Source organism: Diutina rugosa (assembly GCF_008704595.1).
Source record: "Diutina rugosa strain CBS 613 chromosome Unknown scaffold1_size794362, whole genome shotgun sequence".
Taxonomy (NCBI): Eukaryota; Fungi; Ascomycota; class Pichiomycetes; order Serinales; family Debaryomycetaceae; genus Diutina; species Diutina rugosa.
In genome coordinates this window covers 1-18,431 of record NW_022995155.1, presented here as the reverse complement: position 1 = coordinate 18,431, position 18,431 = coordinate 1, and the positions used below count along the sequence as shown (strand labels likewise).

Genomic DNA, 18,431 nt, shown 5'->3' with positions numbered 1-18,431 from the left:
CCATACCCCCGCCCCCTTGGCCCCGTTGGACGCTACCAACCACGATACTGGAGGACGTGTTCACACTTCCCCCCCCAGCGCGTTGTCGTCCCCTCCCCTCGACGTCAAGCGCTTCCGGGAGCTCGCCCGCGACCGCCTGTGGTGCGCCGCCGCCGACGACGCCGTCCTCCAGCAGGTGATGGCGGCGTTGCTCGCTGGCGGCAGCGACGAGCGCCAGCAGAACATGTTGGCGGTGATCGCCAACATCTTGTTGGTGAACCGGACGTTGCACCAGTGTTATTTTACCCCTTACTATTCTAACCAAGGGTTAGCGCACGTGATCAACCACATTTCCCAATTGGAAACCCCTACTACCGACGACTTGGTGGCGCTGTACCGGTTCATGTTTTTGATTTTGTACGACGGCATCGCCACCGTTGACACCGCGTTGCTCACCGCCGCCGCCGACTGTGTCGACCGCGGCCTCGAACACATCATCTCCCACTCCCTCGACCCGCCGGCGGTGATCGAGGTGCTCAAGGCGATGTACCTGTTGTATCACAAGTACCCCGAGGTGACGCTGAACAACTCGTTGCTCCTCGCCGCCGGCTACTTCGTCCGCCTCACCTGGGGCGACGAGCCCCACCCGATGGTGATGCGCCAGTTGCGCAACGTCATCACCGTGATCATGACCACCCACCCCGAGGCCCGCCGCCGCGACATCCGCTACCTCTGCCGCAGTCTGCCCGAGCTTGGCGACGCCCTCATCACCCACCTCAGCACCCACGTGAGCTCGTTTCTCACCCCCGGCCCCACCGCCGACTACACCGATATCCTGGGACTTTTCGTGCTTGTGACGTTCATCGTCAAGCTGATGCGTGAGGAAAAGGACTACGTGCTCGTCCAGATCTTCCAGCGGGATTTGTTGCCGTGTGACAACGGGGTGCCGCCAGTGTACCTCCAGATCCTCCAGTTTTTGGGCCAGCTGATGGTGAACCTGGACATCAGCTTTAACGACGAAGTCACCCGCCTCCAGCTTAAGCAGATCGTGCTTGACTTCTACTACGAGCTCTGCTACCACCCGGACCCCGCCAAACACTTCAGCCAGTTCCTCACCGCCATCGGCTACATCAACGCCCGGCTGTACCTTGAGGCTAATAATATTGACACCCCGCCGGGGTTCGATATCGCCCAGTACTTGCGGCCGAAATACCAAACGGTGGCCGCCCACGAAGAGGAACCCGCCGAGTCAGAGCTGGTCTTCTCTCACAACGCGCTGCTTAAGCTGATCTTGACGCATGCCCACTCGCAACTGCTGGTGGAGACGACCTCGACTGAACCGGTGGAGATGCTGCAGGAAGAGAAAGAGCGAGAGGCAGAGAAGTTGATGGTGGTGTTTGGCCGCTTAGAGAAGACGGGGGTGTTTAGCAACCCGATCCGCGAGTGGCAGCATCTGGGGCGGTTTGAGGAGATCAAATAATCCTTGTTAGTTAGTTTTTTAATGTCGACACGTTTATTTCTTTGATTTAGTCAACCTTGGCCAACACAAGCGCAGTACGTTGGGGAACGTATACCATCAACGAGTTGGCGCGGTCGTTCCAGGTACCCGGTTCGGTGAAGAATTCGGTGTTGTCGTCAACGCGGTTGTGACCACCAAACTCCTCGCGGTCCAGGTCGAGGACTATCTTGTATTTGCCGGGAGTCTCCACCCCGATCTTGTAATCAGCAAACGACTGAGTCGGGTGGAAGTTGATGACAAACAAGAGCCCGTTCCGTTCAAACACGAGCAACTTGTCCAATTCGTGCTTTAGCAGCACGTACGCTTGAGGAGCTTTGAGCACCCCGTAGTCACGGTCCAAATGTTGCATGGCCGCGTCAAAAGCAAACAAGAACTTGTACCGCAACAAGTCATCTTCAATCAAGTTGAATTGACGTCTAGCGTAGTGGTAACTTTCTTGGTTGCCTTCACGGGGGAAATCAAGCCATTCGGGGTGACCAAACTCATTACCTTCAAAGTTGAGGTAGCCCTCACCACCTAAGGAGAACGTCACCAACCGAGCCAACTTGTGAAGAGCGATACCACGGTCAATGACAGGCGTAAGCGGCAGCAACACCAGCATGTTGGTGTACATTTCTGCGTCCATCAACCAGAAAGCGATGGTCTTGTCACCGACAAGGGCTTGGTCGTGGGATTCACAGTACGCGATACACTTTTCCCCATGACGACGGTTGGTGAGCGTGTAGGTGATATCGCCCATCGACCACTGTTCGTCCTGCAAATGCTTCAAGATCTTGATCCACATATCAGGGATGGCCATCAGCAAACGGTAGTCGAACCCAATCCCACCATCCTTGATGGGAAGACAAAGAGTCGGCATCCCCAGCACATCTTCCGCAATTGAGGTGATCTTGTAGCCATCCTCATTGGTAATATCACCGAACAATTGATGCGCGAGAAGGAGGTAGGTAATGGCTTCATCATCCACCCATTCGGGGTTGAAGTACTCGTTGTAGTCACCAGAGAAACCAAACGATAACCCATGGTGCTTGTATAACATCAGCGTTACCCCATCAAATCTGAAACCATCAAAGTGAAAGGTGTCAAGGTAATACTTGAGGTTAGACAATAAGAAACGCAACGTTTCAGGATGGTTGTAATTGAACAATCTCAGATCCCAAAGATCGTGGTTACCACGGCCACCCAGGTGGAAAAGGTAGTAGTCGGTACCGTTGAACATGTTCAACCCGTCTTCCACATTCTTTGACGAATGAGAGTGCACAACATCAAGCAATACTTGAATACCCATGCCGTGAGCAGTATCGATGAGCTCCTTGAGGTCTTCTGGAGTACCGTATCTGGAAGACGCGGCAAAGAAGTTGGTCACTTGGTAGCCAAACGAGGCATAGTAAGCGTGTTCCATAATTGCCATCAACTGAATGGTATTGTATCCCAATTTCAGGATAATTGGCAACACATTTTGAGTAAAGTTCTTGTAGGTACCCACGCCCGCTTCCGGGGTAGAGATACCCACGTGAGCTTCGTAAATCCGGATTCCTTCTTTGTTGTTGAACTTGGGGTGACGGTTGGTAAATTGGTACTTGTGGGTTGGGTTCCAGAACCGCCCTTCGTACGCCACCAGCAGAGAGTCCCGCGCCGGGGGTGTAGCCCGCTTCACCCACGGATCGACTCTGTATAATCTTTCACCCAGGTTGGTGACCATTGACAACTTGTATTTGGAGTCATGAGGAATAGCAAAGTCACCATTGGCCGGAGGAATGGTCAATTCCCACTTGCCGTAGTCGTTGACACGTTTAAGTTTGTGAGCCTCCGGATCCCAATGGTTAAAGTCACCCACGATCAGCACTTCCCTGACATCAGGCACGTACTGGACCACTTTGATCAGCTTATCGGGAAGAGCATGAACCCCGTAAGTCTGGTAGGAATTGGCATACTCGATAAGCAGGCCAAGCTCCTTGTGCTTGTTTTTGAACGCCACCTGGCGGTCAATCAATGGCTTGGAATAGGGCTCCAACCAGGGGTCCAAGTCAAGCACGCCTTTAATCAATTCCTTCGACATCTTTCTCGGGGGTTAATGTCGAATTCAAATTATGTGACACGGGGTGAACGCTATATATCGCCGTAAGTGTATGCAGTCGCAGACCTCAGCTGAGCCCATTCAAAACCTTTGAGGCCGCGTGTGGGGCAAGGTGCATACAAACCCAAAACCTCGGGTGCCTCACGACCGGATGTCGGGAGGGGTTAATCAATTGAGACGAGCTGTTGGAATGTAGGATGGTTGAATAAAAGCTCGCTCAAGCCATCAGCACGCTACTGTGTTTGACTCATATCGAGTCCGCGTCGTTGGCTGTACTCTTATCATCTTTTGCTGTCGCTGCCCCCTCCGCGCTATAAGCAATTTAAGGCAGCCAGCATTCTTTGCAGGTAAGGTGACTCTCGTTTGAAGCACAGAAAGCGCCGCACGCTTTGAGAGGCGGTTTTGAATTACGAAACGTAACCTCTGACTACGGCACAATTTTTACTCATTAATATAGATCGTTTGTCATTACACACATTACAGAGCCCACTTCATAAACTTTTACATCTTAACGGAACCGCTGGGTCAATATACGGTCAGCCCCCACCTCTTCGTATTCTTGTTTCAGCACCCATAACTGGTGGAACGTCCCCAACGATGCCAACACACTACCGCCAATCCACGCCTGGTTCACCCGTTCCGACGAGTTCCCCACCGCGTGCAATCTCATCTTGAGCCCCGGATTGGCGGTGGAAAGCTCTTTGTACAATCTTTCAGTGAGGTGAGGCACCAACAGCGTACCCCCGGTCACGATGATATTGTGAGCCGCCGACGCCCGGAGGTCAATGTCCACCAGATTAAGGGTATGGCTAATGAGTTTAGCCAACCCGCGAGTAGTGTTACCGTCCGACTCGGCAGCAGCGTCGCTGAGTTTTTCGGCGGTACGTTGTCGTTTAGTGGCGCGGTGGTCATCGTAAACACCCTTGATGTTTAAGTCGCCATTTTCGTCAGGGTAGTTGTACTTTTCGGTGTCCTGGAACTTGTAGATGTGAGGGTCAAACACCGATTCGGCAATTTGGAACCGTTCGTAGCCCACCGGCACTTGTTGACCCGTAGGCATCTCAAAGAGACGCTCGGCGGCCTCGCCAGTGTACTCTTCGTCGTCTTTGTCTTGAGCCAACAGCTTATCCGGCACTTCCAACGCCGTCTCCTTGAACTCATGCCAGATCTTAGCTCTATGATAAGCTTCAAACAGCGCCGAAAACTTCGGCACCTTCCGTTTGGTGAATGTGGGGCCCTCGGGCCACTTTGTCACTTCCTTTGACGCCACCTCAAATGACGGCACCGCGTCCACGGGCTTGGCTGCCATATAATCAGCAATTTCGTCATTAAGGAACTGACCGGCATAATGGGTACGTACCAGGTGTTTCAAGAGGGAAATGCCATCGACCACGGGGGTGACGCTGACCAGATCGTGGCCAATATCCACCACGAGACAGTTAGGCCGCCCTTGCTGAAATGAAACACAGGTGGGGGTCTTGGCAAGGTAAAGCCCCGGGAAATTGTATTGTTCGTAAAATTGCTCAATCATCTTCTGGCGGTACTCGGTCAGCGCCCACACCGGTTCGGTGATGAGGATGGGTTGGTCGGGCTGTTCGATCTGAAGAGTGGTATCGAAATAGTGAGAGAATTGGGCAAACGCAGCGTCCCAATCGGTGACGATGGAGTCGGTGATGATCGACTTGATTTCACAGTTCTCTCGCGGCACGTTCAATTGTTCGTCCCCAAAAAGCCTGGTCCCGTCCTCCTTCTCCGCGTAGTACAGCGGCGTGATCACTTTGGGGAAGTCATCGCCAGCGTACCCAAACCGCGTATACCAGGATCCCGGGTCCAACACGAGCGCGTTGATCTCATCCCCTCCGTATACCGTCATGGTGTTGATGGAGGTGTTCGCGGTGAAATTTGTCGTTCGCGGCGCGCCCACTCCTCCAGCCACATCCACGGGGGAGATGGAGATGGCAGCTCATGATAAATTTGCCGCAATTGCCTAGGCTGAAAGTGATGAATCTCTTGAATTGATATATCAATTGATAGTGGTACAGATTCTCATGTTACGTACCTATTTGTTTCTCCTTTGTTTCGCCGTCGTATAGTGGACCTGTGCTGTTCCGACGCACCACCACGCATTTCAAACCCCACCATGCCACCGATACCCCACGACTTCTTCCCGTCAGATCCCGACATTGACGCTGTGTATGCTGAGCAAATTGAGGCGGAGATAAAATCTGAGCTTCAAAGTCTCTACCCTGAAAAGCTCGACCCCGAATTCCGGGTCTTTTCCAGCATTCGCTACGATCCGGATGCTTATCGCCAAGTCGAGCTCTGGAGCGCCACTCCGCTGGATACACCGATCCTGCTGCTGGCACGGAACTTCCTTTTCATTAAAGAGCACTATACTCGACTTATATTTTCGTTGCGTTACTTTGAACACCAATTCCCCCAGTCTAATGATAACGAACAGGTGCAACTTAGTTACGCCGAATTTCTTGAAAAACTTAATATTGCCATGGCCCCTCATGATCCTGAACAAATTTATCGATTGAGAGCCAGTCTTTCATTGACGGGTGAACTCACGGTGGAGGTGTTCGCCACGCCTCCGGTGGCGGACTTATTTTGGGGGCTTGATGCCACCACTGAACCTCTCTGGGACGTCTACTTGGATCCCGTTCAGATTGCTGTATCACTGTTTACTCTGTTCAAAACCAATCGTCGAGGGCATTACACTGAAGCTCGCAATCGATGCTTACCGGGACTTAAACCAGAAGAAGAAGTGCTCTTGTGGAACGGACAAGATATGGTGATGGAGGGGTCTATCACCAACATCGCGATATTCTTTGAAGGGAGATGGGTGACGCCACCGTTATCTCTGGGTTGCCTTTGTGGCGTCACTCGCCATTGGCTTTTAAGACAAAAGTTGATCGAAGAGCGCCCGATTTCAGTCTCGGACATCGAGTTGGGACAAACAATACTATTATTTAATGCCGTTCGAGGAGTAATGAAGGGAAAGGTGGTCCTGAGACCGGAGTTGGATGTCCCTCAATGGTAATTTCTATAAGTGTCTATTTACGCCGTCAACGAGGAAATTTCAGCGTCGTCATAACCCAAAATGTACAACACATCCTGCAACGATTTGGTGTTCAAGCAACAAGGAGCTGCTTGTTGAACTTTGGGCTTGGCGTTCCACGCAATACCAAACCCAGCCTTGCCCATCATCGGCAAATCATTGGCCCCATCGCCCACAGCCACCGCTTGCTTGGGACCGATGCCATTTTCTTCAGCAATCTGTAATAAAAGTTCAGCCTTTTTGTCGCCGTTGACAATCATCCCCTTGGTGGTGCCGTCCAATTTGTTTTCGTCATCGACTCCGAGGGTGTTAGCGTAGGCGTACTTGAGCCCCAACACTTCCTTCACATGTTGCGCAAGAGGGATGAATCCTCCTGAAAGCACCCCGGTAACTATACCCAACTTGTTAAGTGCCGTAGTCAACTCCTTCACCCCCCGGGTAAGCTCGATCTTTTCCTTCAATTCTTCCCACAAGTTGGTGGCGTCGATACCTTTGAGAAGAGCCACACGTTCACGTAACAGTTCGTTGAAGTCAAGCTCACCGTTCATGGCCCGGGTGGTGATCTCAGCCACCTTATCTTCGATGTCAGCGTAGGCAGCGATCAACTCAATCACCTCCTGGTAGATAAGCGTCAGGTCCATATCGAAGATGAACAACTTCTTGTTCTTTCTCTGGTCATTGTCTTGGAAGATGATATCGTAAGCATGTTTACCTTGCTCTTGCTTGAGCTGTTGAGAGACTTTCAGCGGGTCGCTGACGTTGACATAGTAGTCCACTGCTCGAGGCGATAACACTTTTTTCTCGAAATTCCCCACATCAAGCTTAGGAAGGATGCTGGTTTCGATATCCTGGATTTCCTGGTCGGCTAATTGCTCCCCGTGGGCTATGAAGGTGATTGCAAACATCAATAGTGGAAGACACTGGGCGCGAGTCAGATGCAGATTATTACGCGCGCTGATTTGGTCCCGGAGTCGAAACGTGGGGATGAGTCTCATGTATACCGTTGACGAGGTATCTACAATGATAAATTAAATGGTATTTTTTGCAATGGTATTATTAATAAAGTCTATTAGTGTGCGTCTAATTTGGGTGACGGCAGCTGCACTTAGGCCGACTCGTCTTGCTTCGATCTCAAGTCGTACTCGCTGAGACCAATCTTCTTTCCGAGTCTCTCGAAGTTCTCCATGTATACTTTCTGCTTTGCCTCGGCCATCTCCACCATCTTCGGCCAGTAAACGTCATGCTTGTATTCAAAGTTAAGCATACCTTTGAACTCCTTATCAAGTTGTTCACGAGGCACCCAGTCGCCGAAGTTACCGTCAAAGATTGTCTTCAGACGGGTGTAAGGATCGATAAAGGGGGACGCAAGCTTGAAAAACGCGTGTCCAATCCACGGTACATTGGTGAACAAACCTTTCCCGAGTCTTTCTGGGTAATGGTATTGGAGGATGTGCATACAGTCACGAGTGATGTTGATGGGAGGGAATTTGGCATTGCAGTTCATGTGCGCTGGCGCCGCCTTGAAATCAATAAGCAACGCCAAAGTGTCTTGACCGGGAGGCATGAATTGGATCACCGTCTCCAACATAAACACCAAGTGTTGTACCTGCCGCTGAGAAGGTTGGGTGTTTTGGTAGCCATTTCTAAGGTAAAGACACGGCCGGTTGTCGACATCGTAGCCCAAAATATATTCTTTCCCCGTCTCGTTTTCAGGGGCGACGAGGTCGGCAGTGATCGCCTCCTTATGAGGGTGCTTGGCAAGTTTCAGCACCCCGTAGGTACGTCTCCATAAAAGTGTATCCTTGATACGTCCCACAGCAGTGTCGTACACCCACTTCAGCGCCCGTAAGTACCGCAAAAAGCATTCTTGGGTCAACCACGCCAACTCTTCATCGGTGAATGGGTGGGTTACCGTCAGACCCTCTTTAATCGGGAACTCCTTGGTAACATACTCCTCAAAGTAGGCGACGATATCGTCGTACATCTTTTGTTGCTCCGAGGTCAACTTGAATTCAGCTCTCTTCACTGGGTTTATCGGCTCATCAAACGGCGTCTCGCGCTTGACAAGCTCTTCCAGACTTTCGGTATCGCACTTGGAAAGCGTGTTTTCCCGGCTGCCGCTGGCCTTGCTGGCCAACGACGCTGTGTCAGCTTCTTTCCGTCTCCACAACATCCACGGTAATCGTTATCGAGTTTTTCGTTTATGCGATCGTTTATGCGAGAGAGGGGCGGAGGTACGACGCGGATCTCGGGATAACACTATAAAGCGCATCCGAGAAAGTTATTCTTGGACAAAAAGAAATGAACGGTAAAACTACTCAAAATTGGATAGAAATATCATACACGTAGCCATTTACTTTTTTTTCAATTTTCGGATTACTCCGTCGGACCTTTTTCTGCATATAGACACGTCCGCATTGATCGCAGCTCTCCTCCCGCTATACGATCATGGCCACCAAGTTGAGATCCCAAGGCACTCCACCATTCGCTGAAGAAGACCTTTTGGCTCAAGCCACAGATTCGCCTGAAAGCATTTGTCAATTTTTGGCCAAGAAATCCAGCAAGCACAAGTTCATTGTCGAGCAAACCGAAGCGGAAGGCAAGCAAAACGCGTCGTGTCTGTTTGGCGCTGTGTGGAGCGAAGAACACGACGGCTATACCGTGATTAAGCATGAAGTCGACGGAAAGACCCAATTCCTTACGGTATATTGGATTTATGTCGGTTGATGAGGCTTTCGATCACATCAAACTTTAAGACGTGTCAGCATGCCACGCTATCATTGGAAGGGTCAATCCAGAAGACAATAACAAACACATGGTCGTTGAACCACTGTGGGATAGTTGATTACATATATGAAAATCAAATTTACGAATTATGAACAATCCATTTAGTTATGTTACACCAACGTGGTTGAAATCTTTATTGAGGCTAGGCAATCAACCCGTTCACATTTTCATGAATTTTTTTTTTCCATTCTAGTCATAAGCTCTACGCCAACTGATCAACCTATTGATTTTCCCTTTTTCCCTGATTGAAACTCACTCGTTTTGTGACATCCACGCGAGATATCGTAAAGCAAATCAGTGCGATATGACCTGATGGACTGACAGCTATCTATGCTAGCCCAACAAATAAAGTTGCTGAGATTTGAGCGGGTTTGTCCTAAGTGACCATCACTGATATCACATCGATACTAAATTTTCAAGATCCTCTCGATAGCTTAGCTGGTAGAGCGTGAGACTGTAATGGAATTGTCATCTCAAGGTCGCGTGTTCGACTCACGCTCGGGAGATTCTTTTTTGAAGTTGTCAAATTTGGCTCATACAGTCAAAGTCAGGTTTCCAACTTTGACTTTTTTTTAAGCTCACGCCATTTACACTAATTGTCGATCTCATGGCGCGTGCCTCGTCGTGAAACTCTATGACATTCACCCCTTTTCCTGATGACAGATTTGTTTAAACCTAAAATCGATCAATAGAAGAGGTTTCAAGGCTCCACGATTGAAAATATGAGAGATTTGTCTGTAGCTCGGTTACCATTTTGTATTTGCTTGAAACACTATCAATTGCGCAAACACACTACCAGTATTTGGGGCAAACCCTATACAAGGTCGAGTAATCAAAAACCCAATATTGAATCTGTACATACCAACAATGCTATGTGCACTTCAAATGATGTTTAGATTAGGTGGCAGAACGTAAAACCCCTCTTTTTGCACCAGTCAGGCTACAGCACACAAGTTTGTCAGCGAAAGTTGGCTGCTAAGTAATCAACGTGTTTCCGAAGTTAATATTTGTAGACAAAACTCACACATAGTCGTAATGTTCATGGTGTGAAACTTTGAGACGAGGGCTTTACACTATCAGTTACGTCAAACGCGATTTACATTTGTTCAACTTGCATGCAAAACGAGTTCATCAACACCAAATTCAGTGGCCACCATGATCAATTAAATCCATAGCATGGAGTGATTTTTTCGTTTGTAGAACAGGACGTTACTGGGGTAGGGCAGTCTGAACATTGTGACAAGTTCACCTACGACGCATGTGGTGAAGATGAAATTCTTGACTGACGTTCAGGATCATGAAAGCAGGGCGGGTACTTTGAAACTTTTGGGAATTTGTCTTTGCCTTAGGAATCGTACTTGGACTTCCAGTCCCACGGTCATTGGTAATGGCCAGAATTGGCTCTAGGGTCGGAAGACCCCGCCGGTAAGGAGCTGCTCATGGCCAGGAGTTACCGAAAGTAAGTTAGGCAAACAGTATATATTCAATCGGAAGTTAGTATCCACTAATTAAGTAAATGAGTTCACGACCTCCATGGCTGGGGGTTCGTGGGGCTATGTACCGATTAGGTGTGAATCACGTGATGTTTCAAGGCAAGGTTTGGCAAATGCAACGGTCGAATAAGATCGAGGGCGGACGCGCCCCGGTCAGGGGCGACCGGCGGCTGCCGTGCCCAGTCGGAGTCAGCCGAGGACGGCATGGCATTAGCATGCCAACGTATGGTGTACTGCGTGTCTATATTCCGGCATACCGCTATTATAAACTTGAATTGTGTTGTCCCAAATAAAATGCAATTTCAAAAAGACCGCACATAGTGAAGTTCAAGTTTTGGGGATATGTAACCCATTAGTATAGTAGAATGTATGTGCATATTGATCGGACGTAATGGATATGATGATATTTGAATTTTGTTGGGGAGTGTTCGTTTGCATACAGCGTGAGGCAGCGATCGTAATAAGGAGGGCTAACTTGGCATCGCACGCGACAGAACGAAGACATTACTTTTGATGACAGGCGGATAATGCTATATAGGTAAGGAATGCTTTTCAGCTCTAACAAAGGTAGTTCGGGCCTAACAGCTCCCATTGGCGACGTTCCAGTTTCGGAGCTCAAAAAGTCACCAGTCTTGATGTATTCGACGTCGATAACCTTGCCTATAAAAATACACTGCACTTTAAGTGGTCTAAGACTTCTCGTGCCAAATTTACCAAAGTTGTCCCATGAATTTGGTTCAAGTGATAAAATCAACTCAAGTGGCAGTCCGTGCACAGCTTACTCGACTGATAGGTTCATACTCGTTCGTCGCAGGCCACATATGATCTGTGTACGAAAGATTCATGTGTTCTAATACGCTCCTTAATATCTAGCAAGAATATCCGATAGCACAAACCATACGAAAGTCTCATGCTCCATGAGAAACTACAAAGGATCAAGCATTGTGTCACATTCTTTGGCATATCGGCACTCTTATAGATTTCCTACTAAATATTTTCACGCATATCACATAATTCATCATACAGCAATAGAAAAAAGCATTGAAAATCGTTAAAACTCGCCATTTTTACAGATGTTATGTATCAACTATAGCTGAAGCCACATGGTTTTTCGCAAATCGGGCGTGTGGTCTAGTGGTATGATACACCCTTAGGGTGGGTGTGGCCCTGGGTTCGATTCCCAGCTCGCCCCTGTTCTTTTTGGCTTTATGACCTTACTTTACTCAATTTCAGTTGAGTTTGTATGTTTTTGGACTATGAACCCCTAGCTTGATGAACTGCGATTTTTCACGTGGCTCAAAACTTTGAATTAAACACTTCGTTGACAGCTTGTATGTTATTCAAGATGACTATGTGCGCTAATCTTACGAAAACGAATTGAATCTTGTGGTCAACGAATGGCCGCGATGATGGTATCCTATTTTGCGTAGACTTCTTTGCCCAGCAAGTCATACTTGTTTCGGCCTTGACACATTTGATATGTCCCGCAAATCTACAATCCTCATGTTACACAAATGTAATAAGCCTGCTGGAGTGGCTCGTTCTCACCTGTAAACTCCTGAACAAAATTTCCAATGAGATTGGCTCATTCCACCAAAATGGTGCAATCAATTGTTCAAAGGAGAGCACTGACGACGGTTAATAGGATATGTCACTAACATAGGATGCTCAGGATAGACTCAACGTGAATATGATTCAACCTTCTCCACAGGAGGATCGACTTGCGTGAGTATAGCTCCGCCTTTGTGTAACAATGGTCGAGAAGTGTCAATCCGTCAGTTTGTCCGAGTTGGTTAAGGAGTGTGATTAGAAATCACATGCTCTCTGAGCGCATAGGTTCGAATCCTGTAGCTGACGCATTCTTTTTGAAGTTAGTCCGCTCTGGCTTGACTGTCTCGTCGTGGTCACCACTCAATTTTTCATTTTGTACCTCAATAACAGATGATGGATCTCGGACGCCCAAGGCTCAAAACTAAGCTGTATTGCATTTTCAAATCTCTACTTTTCCAGGCATAATCTTCACACCCGTACTTCATAAATGGCTAAAGAAATACAACTTCAGAATGTGTGTTTCAAGGGTTGATCGTGAGGCCCTACAACATCAGCTATTGAGCATATCTCTCTATGTTGAAGCGCACCAGGTCATTGATTGCCAAGTACCGATAGTTGTCGGTGATGACACACCGCCCGAATAACTGGAAATAAGCGTCGCATTTTTTCGGAGTGTCCCGATCCCTTGATCCGTGATCACTTTACTATTTTCACCGCCTTCAATGCCACCGTGCACAACATTGACTCCACACCCCAATTGGGTAACTCCAGCCGTGCGAAAGGTCCCTTGACGTGATTATCGTGTTAAGACACGCTAAAATAAAATACAACGAAATCCACTGGAGCAAAAATCGATCATCTTATTTCGGCTTCATCCACGCTTTGCCAGATATTCTCTACAATCAAATAGCAGTTTTTGTAAGACGGTAAGCGGAACACGAATCCCTATAATTCGCGGCGAGCTAAAATTGTACCTGTTATGAGCCTCTGGTTGCAGAACTTAAGCGGCTATCGCACTTTCACAAGTCACAAGTGAGAGACCGTCATCGCATGGCACATTCGTAGGCTAGTCCCCAATGATACTCATATCGTTAGATTGACAGCATTTGTGCTTGTGAAATCGTGTACATTTGGGTCTTTTCCCATAATATAGAGCAGACAAGTGGGTTGCAATGGAGTTTTACGTTTCCCCACACTTCCTGTACACAACATTTTCGGCATTACCAGTGAGGGGTTAGACTCTGAATTGTCCCACTACCAAGACTCCATGGAAGATATGAATATAACCGATCAAAATTACCAGCAATAATCAGACATTGCCACAATGACAGAGGACTACGTGTACGCTCCCGGTACCGTCCATTTAGTCGATGTCGATAACGTCCTAGACGTTAAGAAGCAAGAAGGGAAAAACCTGAATGTTATCTTGAATCCTCAGCCATCAAGCAATCCAAATGATCCTTTGAGATGGTCACAAAGGAAAAAGTATTTCCAGTTTGGCCTTTTATGGTTTTGGGGTTTCATGTTGGCAGTGCTGGCAAACTTCGGTGGTCCCGCTTATGAGCCATGGATCGAGGACCTCCACACTGATTACAACCAATTGAATATCGCGGGCGCATTATTATTCTTATTTCTTGGGCTCGGATGCTTATTTTTACAACCTACAGCCATGAAGGTGGGCCGCCGGTTTGTCTACCTTTTGTGTACAGTGATTGTGATGCTCGCTATGGTTGTTGGTGGTGTCGGTAAGAATGTCCTGTACATTCAAGGCTCATACATCATGATAGGGTTTGCTGCCGCTCCCGTCGACTCCTTGGTGGAAATTTCTAGTACTGATGTGTTTTTTCAGCATGAGCGGAGTACGGCTTTTGCCTTGATGATTCTAGCATTGTACGCGGGATCTAACTTGGGTCCTGTAGCTGCTGGATTTGTTGTACAAGCAATGAGTTGGCAATGGCTTTTCTGGATCCAGTTGTTCATCTACGCTGGCCTCATAATCATCCAGTTTTTCTTCATGTTCGATACTACTTTCAATCGAGACCATGATGAAGAGGATCGATTGGAAGCTGAAATCATCAGCATAGTGAAGTCGCATGAGTCGATGGTCTTGACTCATGGTAAAGAAACTCGCCAAAAGAGTCCCGAATACATCGATGAAGTCGTGTCGGGATGTTCAGATCTGATTGACCAAACGATTGAGAAGCGAACCTACAAAGATTCGCTTAAGTTGATCGAAACAGAATACAGCGATCCACGGTCATGGTTTGTTATCTTCTTTCGACCGTTTCTTCTTGTATCTTTCCCTGCTATTGTTTGGTCAGGCTTAACTTATGGCGCTCAGATTATGTGGTTGCAACTTATGGCAGTAACTCAATCATTAGTGTTCTCTGCTGAGCCGTACAACTTTTCCCCTAACGGCGTGGGACTTACAAACTTAGCTCCATTTGTCGGTTGCTGCATCGGCATGCTTTATGGAGGTAATTACGTTGATTGGTTGTCCGTTCGCTTAGCAAGAAAAAATAATGGTATCTTCGAGCCTGAAATGCGGCTTCATGCCATGTGGTTACCTTTGTTGACTAATGCTGGTGGTCTCTTGGCTTACGGACTCGGATGCAACGCTGGCGTTCATTGGGCAATCCCCGTTGTGCTCGGTTATGGGTGCCTCGGGTTTGCGATGAGCTCCTCGGGGGCCATCTGCTTGACGTACGCTGTCGATTCTTATCACAAAGTGGGTTCTGAGGCGTTGGTCATCATTTTATTGTTTAGGAATTTGATAGGTATGGCCTTCTGTTTTGCGATTGACCCGTGGCTACAAGGTTGTGGCTTGGTTTTAACGACCTGGCTCATGTTCATGTTATCATTGGTTATTAATGGTTCTTACATCATTATGCTTTTATGGGGCAAAAAGTTCAGAATATGGACGACTGATCGATACCAGAGAATTAGCGAACCAGGATTTGGGGAATTCTGGAAGAAGTGATGGTCTAATAGTTTTTTGAATAGTTGTTTAACTTATTGTATACTTGTTTTAATTGTTTAGCGTAATCAAACATTGTAAAGATCGATACAAAACCCTCAGGAAACAAAACTTACTATAGAGCTCCCATTCAGATACGCTCCTCCGCGTTTTTTGTTCCAGGTTGCCTGGTTAGCTCAATCGGTAGAGCGTGAGACTCTTAATCTCAAGGCTGCGGGTTCGAGCCCCGCATTGGGCTTCTTTTTTGCTCTTGTGGCTACCTTCCTTCCTCTTCATCGAGTTACTCTGTGTTAGGATGACGCTGTCTATGAGGACGGGACCGTCCTCATTGTCGGAGTACCGATGCAGATGAGTAATCATCAGCGATCGAGACCGACCAGCTAAGTCCCGACCTTACCCCCACGTTTCTTTTTGGCTGGTCTATTACTCAGCTAGCTAGTCTATTACTTAGCTTTTGGCCTATAAATACAGCTAAATATCTTTCAATACAACAGAATCATCTTCTCAAGCCTAACACTCTGTTAACTTAGTGGGAGACTTGTTTTTTTCTGCCGTAGCCCGCTTTCGAGAGAGGTCGGTCACGCATTCTGTTGGTAGCGTTGGAGGTAGTGTGGTTCCGGGGTACGCTGATTACGCCTGTGCTAACCTAGATTGGTGTGTTGAAGTTTGCCTGTAGCTCCATTGGGGGCCAGCACGAATTCGTCTAAGTGCGGAGTGAGCTAAAGCCGAAGGTGACTCTGGTAAGGGATTGCCAATTACTAGAAGGGGCAAAGAACCAATATGCGTACGACAAAGTGGTTAAGAGGACAAGGAACCAGTTGAGTGCTGATTTGCGCTTACTTCACAAGCTCGTCGTCAACGCGATGCGCGAGCTCTAATGTACCATGTCTTATCGTATTTAGTGCGATTGAGCTGTAGTACAAGATGCTTGGCTAGGGGATCTGCAGATCGTGAGATGTCTCAACATTTAAGTATTTGCCTACTACGCTTGACCTAAACCAAGTGGTGCAAAGTTTGATTTCATATATCCTATAACCCATATCATTCAATCCGTTTGCTCTTGGTATTGGTATTTTCTCAACATGCACACTTTGCTTATTTCTCCCATTATACTGGAGATTCAGCAGCATCAACAACCAACCCGTCATCGTCTACAAAGCGACGCATCCATTTTTATGGTATTAGAGTCTTGAAACGAGAATTGACGTATATTATCGACCATGTTGAATTGTCGTTATTGTTGACATCATGGATCCTTTCAATGAACACAAGCACGCGGTCGTAGTCTCTCGGAGATCCACTGAATGGAATATCTACAATTGTGGACAGAAATTAAATCTGCTAGTGACTTTCATAATCTTCATTGTTTGTATTTAAAGTATATAGATATTGAACATAAGCTTCCCCTACAACGGTGAAAAAGATACAAAAAAAAGGAGCACGACCGAAGTCATCAGTGATCCCCAATAAGCTAAGACGATATGGCCGGCTTCACGTACTGAACATGTGCGTTCGTTTCAGCTAACCGGCTGCCCGTCTACGAAGACTACTCCACACTCGATGATCAAGTGCAGGTTTCACCTTCCAGACCCCTAGGAGGCTGGCTGCCAGCAGGTCCATGGCTCATCGACGCCGCCCTAAAAGACAACGCTGGCCACTTCCCCGCCGCATCACCAACTCGATGAAGACTATTAAGGAACGACAACGATACCTCGAGTCTAACAGACACAAAGTTATTGGGGGCTACCCGTGGGGACACACCCTCAAAACCGGGACCCCAGATAATCACACGTTATAGGGTACTCAGCAAATGTTCGTAAATGGCATCAACCTTTAAGGGAGCAGGAAGTGGTAAAAAAATTCTTACTGAAAGGTGGGAAATTCGCTCAGCTTTATACTTCTGCGGGACTGATGAAGTTGAGCCTTTTCAGGGGGGGAAACCCGAGCTAAAATCCCGCAAATTAGCACCGCCATGACTAATTTTAGCCCCCAATGGCTTTGTAACTTTCTTCAAGGCGTCGTAGGTGCAGATACGGCGAGTCTCTCTTCATTGTCGTCGAAGGCCTGGATGACGCTGAGAGGCCCCGAACCGTAAGATTTCAAGGATAATATGGTCATGACAGGTCAATACAAGAGCTGGGTTCAACTAGAATCGACGGTCCATCCCCACAAATCGCTCGCAGTGTAGTGTTGACACATTTTTTCTAGGAAGAGCCAGCCATCTCGCACCAGATGATGGCTTATGCGCGATCGCAGATGCAGTGCCCCTCAGCCGTTCTGAGACTATAGGGGTGATGATGACGATAAAAAACACTTGAATTAAGCCTATATTATAAGATTTTGGCAATATACAAGCAAACTGTTGTTCTTGGTCCATTTCCAACTCCGAATTCGCTTTTCGGGTCGTAGTCGAGTCCCGCTCGCTCCTCGGGTTGTATTGTAAACCCGCCCTTGCAGGATTCATGCAGAAGATTTAGACGGAGACGGAGTACAGGTGCGACGCTCAATATACAGCGCCCGCCTTTACGCCCACCTATACGACGCCCAACCTACGAAAAGAATGACCAGGGCAGAGAAAAATATCCATCGATGAGCAGCTGGTTTCTAACGACAACTCGAAATGAAGGTAACACTGTCAGCACTACGAAATTCAAAGGTTGTGTGAAGAGATTCATTTTTTTTGAATATCCATCACTTCACAGGCAAATAGGCCCTCGTCGGCTTTGGTCGTGTACATGACAATGTCCACATAACCCTTATCAAGGAATTAACAATAGCCAATCACTGCTTGCGTTGGTGTTGTAAACCTCACGACGAATTTTCACCATGAAGCTAGACAGTGAGGGGTCATCCCTCCGTCGAGCCCTTCGACATGAACTCCAAGTGTAGGCGGGCAAAGAGCCACGCCTCCTGCATCGTTCATTTTGCTTCTACCCTTGCAATTGTGGTGCTGGTGACCATGAAGACCACTGACAGCATCGTCG

At 47.8% G+C, this 18,431-nt stretch overlaps 8 protein-coding genes across 8 annotated transcripts; 4 read left to right on the top strand and 4 right to left on the bottom strand. All coding sequences in view use genetic code 12, as the record gives it.

Annotated features, from left to right (window-relative positions):
• Positions 1 to 178: 178 nt before the first annotated feature.
• Positions 179 to 1,459, top strand: DIURU_003310 (uncharacterized protein; the record flags this gene model as incomplete). Its single annotated transcript, XM_034156059.1, has 1 exon — positions 179 to 1,459. The coding sequence occupies one exon, from the start codon at positions 179 to 181 to the stop codon at positions 1,457 to 1,459; it is 1,281 nt and encodes a 426-aa protein (XP_034011563.1).
• A 46-nt stretch (positions 1,460 to 1,505) lies between these two features.
• On the bottom strand, positions 1,506 to 3,557 carry GLC3 (1,4-alpha-glucan branching enzyme; the record flags this gene model as incomplete). The annotated part of the gene is made up of 1 exon (XM_034156057.1): positions 1,506 to 3,557. One exon carries the CDS (start codon positions 3,555 to 3,557, stop codon positions 1,506 to 1,508), a length of 2,052 nt encoding a protein of 683 aa, XP_034011562.1.
• A 526-nt stretch (positions 3,558 to 4,083) lies between these two features.
• ARP4 (Arp4p) lies at positions 4,084 to 5,448 on the bottom strand (the record flags this gene model as incomplete). The annotated part of the gene is made up of 1 exon (XM_034156056.1): positions 4,084 to 5,448. One exon carries the CDS (start codon positions 5,446 to 5,448, stop codon positions 4,084 to 4,086), a length of 1,365 nt encoding a protein of 454 aa, XP_034011561.1.
• Positions 5,449 to 5,715: 267 nt separating this feature from the next.
• On the top strand, positions 5,716 to 6,621 carry DIURU_003307 (aminodeoxychorismate lyase; the record flags this gene model as incomplete). The annotated part of the gene is made up of 1 exon (XM_034156055.1): positions 5,716 to 6,621. The coding sequence occupies one exon, from the start codon at positions 5,716 to 5,718 to the stop codon at positions 6,619 to 6,621; it is 906 nt and encodes a 301-aa protein (XP_034011560.1).
• Positions 6,622 to 6,638: 17 nt separating this feature from the next.
• SER2 (phosphoserine phosphatase) lies at positions 6,639 to 7,544 on the bottom strand (the record flags this gene model as incomplete). Its single annotated transcript, XM_034156054.1, has 1 exon — positions 6,639 to 7,544. The coding sequence occupies one exon, from the start codon at positions 7,542 to 7,544 to the stop codon at positions 6,639 to 6,641; it is 906 nt and encodes a 301-aa protein (XP_034011559.1).
• Positions 7,545 to 7,744: 200 nt separating this feature from the next.
• Positions 7,745 to 8,812, bottom strand: PDR17 (Pdr17p; the record flags this gene model as incomplete). Its single annotated transcript, XM_034156053.1, has 1 exon — positions 7,745 to 8,812. One exon carries the CDS (start codon positions 8,810 to 8,812, stop codon positions 7,745 to 7,747), a length of 1,068 nt encoding a protein of 355 aa, XP_034011558.1.
• A 275-nt stretch (positions 8,813 to 9,087) lies between these two features.
• Positions 9,088 to 9,366, top strand: DIURU_003304 (uncharacterized protein; the record flags this gene model as incomplete). The annotated part of the gene is made up of 1 exon (XM_034156052.1): positions 9,088 to 9,366. One exon carries the CDS (start codon positions 9,088 to 9,090, stop codon positions 9,364 to 9,366), a length of 279 nt encoding a protein of 92 aa, XP_034011557.1.
• Positions 9,367 to 13,794: 4,428 nt separating this feature from the next.
• DIURU_003303 (uncharacterized protein) lies at positions 13,795 to 15,450 on the top strand (the record flags this gene model as incomplete). Its single annotated transcript, XM_034156051.1, has 1 exon — positions 13,795 to 15,450. The coding sequence occupies one exon, from the start codon at positions 13,795 to 13,797 to the stop codon at positions 15,448 to 15,450; it is 1,656 nt and encodes a 551-aa protein (XP_034011556.1).
• Between the last annotated feature and the right edge of the window lie 2,981 nt (positions 15,451 to 18,431).